This window comes from Cajanus cajan, chromosome 7, assembly GCF_000230855.2.
Source record: "Cajanus cajan strain Asha chromosome 7, NIPB_CcT2T_4, whole genome shotgun sequence".
Lineage (NCBI taxonomy): Eukaryota > Viridiplantae > Streptophyta > Magnoliopsida > Fabales > Fabaceae > Cajanus > Cajanus cajan.
In genome coordinates this window covers 50,749,053-50,754,302 of record NC_138523.1, presented here as the reverse complement: position 1 = coordinate 50,754,302, position 5,250 = coordinate 50,749,053, and the positions used below count along the sequence as shown (strand labels likewise).

At 31.6% G+C, this 5,250-nt stretch overlaps 1 protein-coding gene across 1 annotated transcript; it reads left to right on the top strand.

Annotated features, from left to right (window-relative positions):
* The first annotated feature begins 276 nt into the window (after positions 1–276).
* Positions 277–2,679, top strand: LOC109794463 (tetraspanin-6). Its single transcript, XM_020353912.3, has 3 exons — positions 277–986; positions 1,646–1,965; positions 2,473–2,679. Exons 1-3 carry the CDS (start codon positions 495–497, stop codon positions 2,510–2,512), a joined length of 852 nt encoding a protein of 283 aa, XP_020209501.2. The 5' UTR covers positions 277–494; the 3' UTR covers positions 2,513–2,679.
* The last annotated feature ends 2,571 nt before the right edge of the window (positions 2,680–5,250 follow it).

Below are 5,250 nucleotides of genomic sequence, written 5' to 3'. Positions count from 1 at the left end.
GAAAGACAGAGCATCCCACGTACTGTATCATTATTCTATAACACCCCTCTAAGAATACCCCAAATCCGGTTCATGATCTTGCTTCACTAAGAAGTCCAAATGGGGTCCATATCTCAAAAGCATTAGCATCATTTGCAGTTACCAAAAACACCATCACTTGTTCTAAATTCTTTACTTGCCTTGCCCAAATTCTCATGGAATTGATGCTTCTATATAAATTAGTTACATGGATAAATATGTCAATTGGTTCACTAGTATATAAGAAGGGCAAACTCGTTAGTCAATAACAAACAATAACTTCCTTAATAACTAAGAAGGACACTCGCATTTCATTTGCTCAATTTCACACCCTCCAACAAAAGTTTGAGTTGGAAGCACATCATAAACAAAGCAAAAACTGAGTGCCTCTCTCCCTTTTTAAGTGGAAAGAAAGCTGAAGACACTACAAGAAGAAACCAATAGAGAAGAAACTAGAGAGAGTGAGAGTGAGAGATATGTATAGGTTCAGCAACACAGTGATCGGGTTCTTGAACTTGTTCACACTTTTAGCATCAATACCTATAATTGGAGCAGGACTATGGATGGCAAGGAGCAGCACAACATGTGAAAATTTTCTCCAAACCCCTCTTTTGGTTATAGGATTCGTTGTGCTTGTGGTGTCATTAGCAGGCTTCATTGGTGCATGCTTTCATGTGGCATGTGCACTATGGTTGTACTTGGTGGTCATGTTGTTCCTCATAGCAGCACTCATGGGTTTGACCATATTTGGTTTTGGTGTGACTAGCCAGGGTGGTGGTGTGGAAGTGCCTGGCAGGGTTTATAAGGAGTATCATCTTCAAGATTACTCACCATGGTTGAAGAAGAGAATTCAGGATCCTCGCTATTGGAACACCATTAGGAGCTGTATTTTGGGGTCTAAAACTTGTGCCAAGCTTGCCTCTTGGACCCCTCTTGATTATATGCAGAGGGATATGTCTCCAATACAGGTTAGTAAAATAATTATGTAGCTTCTTTGCCTTTTGGTTTTGTTTAGGATTTCCAATTTTGGTATACTCTCGTTGGCTTCCCATGTGTGCAAAATAAAATTCCTAATGACTAGAAATCATGAGCTAATGAACTGAAAAACTAAACTTGAAATAGATGGTTTCATTATGTAGTGGGCTAATGATGACCTTTTTATTTTCCTTAGTTCCTTTGGGTTGTTAGTTATTACTGGTACTAATTTCAAATGGTAGCGAAATATAAATTTTCATTTTACAATTTTGACTATTAAAATGAAGATTATCTTCATTTATATATTTTATCTTAATCATATTTTTAATTGATGTAAAACTTTGATTTTTTTTAATATATTTTTTATATTCAATATTATTAAACTTAATTGCGAGAATAAAATTGATGAATGACTATTTTTATAGATTTAGAATAGACTTTAATACTCGATTAGAATATAAGATTAAAACCAATTTATAAGATGAATTTACTTTATTTAATCTTATTTTTAGTTGACACGAAACTTAAGTTTTTTTTAATATCATTCCATTGCTATTATTAATTTTCAAAGTCTTGCTGCAACAAATAACCAAAAGAAACCTTTTTCTTTTGTGGTGATTGTTGAGTTATGGTTGTATTTTGGGTTATGCAGTCTGGATGTTGTAAGCCACCAACTGCATGCACTTATAACGTGGCAACAATGATGATGAGCCAAGACCCTGATTGCTACAGGTGGAATAATTCTCCCAATTTGCTCTGCTATGAGTGTGATTCTTGCAAAGCTGGTGTGCTTGAAGACATGAGAAGGAACTGGCACAAGCTCTCAGTTCTCACCGTCACCATGCTTGTTCTTCTCATAGGGATTTATTCCATTGGATGTTGTGCTTTCAGAAACACAAGAAGAGCTGAAACTGATTATCCCTATGGTGAAAACCGGATGACCAAAGTCCGACCCAGATGGGATTACCATTGGTGAGTCCTAAATTATCCACAAAATTTGAGTCATGTTAACAGTTCATTTCCCTTCCAATAGTGAAATCACATAAAGGAAACATAAATCACGTCCTTCAATTTTGGAAATCCAAAGTTCTTTTTGGCTGAAAATTTATTAGTCTAATAAGTATAACTTTCTTTTCATGGCCAAAAATATTTCAAAGAATAAATATTATATGCAATCATCTAAACATAATGTAAAGTAATTTTATTTCAAGTGGTGTCAAATTAAAGTTTTTTTTACCATTAAAACTGATTAGTTAAATTTTTTATCGGTAGAGATTAGTGGTTGAGAAAGTCAGTGAATATTTTGCATCATAAGATAGTTTAATAAAAAAAAACTTTTCTCATTGGGTATTACATGGGATTGTGGAAACTTTATACAAAACTGAATGGTGAAAATAAATTGTGCACATGACAACTACGAAGATGGGCAATTTGCCTACTTTCTAATGCTTTTGCTATGCTTTTTATTTTTTACCACAGGTGGAGATGGTTACATGACAGGAAAGAACAGCTTTATTAACTACCATCCATCCATAGTGGGACAATTCAATTCACTAGTATGGGTAGGGAAAGCATCAAGGCCTTTGTTTCTGCCACCTTTCCTAATTGGCTGCATTTTTGTTTTTGTATAAAGCATATAATTTTGGCTTTTGCTTTATCTTAAATATCACAACACTTTATTTTGCATGCCTTTTCTCATTAGTGGGTGGTTTTGAATTTTAATAATCAAGCACACTGAATTATATGCAACGGGAACGGGGTTGGATAGAATAGAATACGCACCCTAATCCCACTTGCTTTTCTTTCTTATGCATAAATGACTAAAAAGTATAAATAATGGAAGATGGAATAATCGAATAAGTACTAAGGTAAGGTAGCATTTTGTGACATGTTTGGTCGAGATGGAACGTCTATTTTCCATCTTATGTTCGCTGCATCTTAGAACAGAACTAAACTGGGAAAAAAGAACTTAGAAATTATAGGGCCTTATATTAGGCCCAATGAATAGAGGGTATCAATTACAGGGCTTGACTCATGTGACTTAATGACATTTTAATAATAAAACTTATATTTTATTTTTGTTTTCGTGTTTTAATTCATGTATCATGCAAATTAAGTCCTTTATTTCAAAATTTCATTCAATAATTAACAGGAATATAAAATAAGTTTAAAGAAATATATATTTTTTCTTTTCATTTTTACTCCAAGCAGGATGGCATCATCCGTCAAGTATGTCCTCTCTACTACAGGAAATTTTCAGTAAGATAGAGATACTCACAAGAATTTTAAATGGTTTTTAAAAAAATTTGACACTCAACCTCACTTTGTATGTACATCCCTCCTATTGAAAATTTTTGGTATTAAACAAGGTAGATACTCTAAATTGTTACCTTGTTGCTGTCTTTTTCTAGGTGTCAGAAAATATCTTCTCCATTTATTTCATTATTATAACGAATTTGGGAAAATAAATTATGCTCTCTATTACATGTGTATTATTTCCATTTCATTTATTTATCTAAAATCATTGTTATGGAGAGGATTTTGACCTTTGTAGGTACCCCATGAGTATAAAAAGGACAAAAAATAATGTGAAAACTTAAGACCCGATTACTTTTAGGATTTTTTTTTAATTTATTTTGTAAATAAAATTATTTCTATAAATATATTTTTGTGTACAATAATAACAAAAAAATTAGAATATAAAATTTTGTACATATTTCTTAAATTTCCATCGTGTAAACTTTAACGCTTCTTTGTAGATTCCGAGACATAGACCTAGTATAAGCAACAAGTCCTCTGTTCCAGGAGGTGTGTGTGTTGGAGAGTGGTTTTTATTAGAAATCATAGATGAAATTGAAATGAAGCTTAATCCAAACATTTTTTTTATATATTTAATTAGAACTCATCTCATTTTATTTGCGTTCTTGTTATCGTTTTAAAGAAAATTTAAAAGTGTATAATCTTTATTATTCTCTTTTAAATTTTAAAAAATATATACACACTAGAAATTAATATAATCTTTACATTGCTATAGATAATTAGTTTTTTTTTTGTAGTGTTATGGATAATTAATGAAAAGAAAAAAGAAAAATCTCCGTTAGATATTTGTAATTTGACGTAGATGGACATAATTGATAATCTGTCTTCTTTAGTACCAACAAACTGTTCATTTACGGTAGGGGTGAGCATTAAACCGACACCCGAACCGAACCCGAAAAATCCGAAAAAAAATATTGCTTTTGGGTGGGTTCGGGCGAGTCTTATGGGTAAATCGGGTTAAAATTTTGATTTTATACGGGTTATATTGGGCGGGTTCGGTTTTGAATTTTTAAACCCGCTAAAAACCGAACCCAACCGAAAATGAGATAAGTTTAAATTTTTATTACTTTTGTATAACTAAACAACAATTGTCCAAATTTAAAAGTCTTTATTTCAAGTATAATATAGCCATCAATTTGTAACTTATTTTTTTCCTTTTTCTCATAACTTAGATATTTATTTTGTCTTCTCCTTCCTCATTCAACTTCTCATCTCAACACACTAGTCCATTTTTAGAGTTATATTTTTGCTTCTTTCTTTGTCTTTCTTTTCCATCTTCTTATCTCCATTTTGAGTACATTTTGTGTGACTGTGATTTCTTATGGTTTTGTAATCTAACTTTATATTTCTTTTCCATGTAACAACTATGAATTTTGTTATCTTTTATTTTTGCTTCTTTAGTTTGTAAATGTTTCAACTACGAATCTATTTACACCATCTATTGTCACCTTCATTCTATTTTTATACACTATTTTAAAAATATTTTTTATCGTTTTAAGCTTCATCTTCGTTAAGATAAATTAGTCTACAAAAAAATTCAAACCCGATTATACCCACCCGCTTAAATCCGAATCTGTTTCAACCCGAACCGCTTCAAATCGAAAGCTCAGTCGGTCGGATATGGGTCACATTTTTTCAAAGCCGGTTTACAACGGGTTGAACATTTTTCACCCGAACTCGACCAAACCCACCCTTCCTCACCCCTAATTTACGGGGACAAAAAGTAACAAATTATTAAAAGCATTCCTTAAATAGTCATGGTCCACAATCGGCTATTAATTACATTTAAGTGCTGTTCATGAATTTAGTTTCTTAATGTAAAGATGTATTTTAAAGTATAAAATAAACTTAAAAAATTGTTGATTAAAAAATAATAATTAAAAATTATGATAAATTAAATATACGTATAATAAAATCTAAAATTAATTATAATATTTA

Excerpts from the sequence above, each read along its gene's own strand:
- LOC109794463 (XM_020353912.3), top strand. The coding sequence starts at position 495 with ATGTATAGGTTCAGCAACACAGTGATCGGGTTCTTGAACTTGTTCACA. Across the intron at positions 987-1,645 it reads GGGATATGTCTCCAATACAG|TCTGGATGTTGTAAGCCACC; the intron begins GTTAGTAAAATA and ends TGGGTTATGCAG. Across the intron at positions 1,966-2,472 it reads CCCAGATGGGATTACCATTG|GTGGAGATGGTTACATGACA; the intron begins GTGAGTCCTAAA and ends TTTTTACCACAG.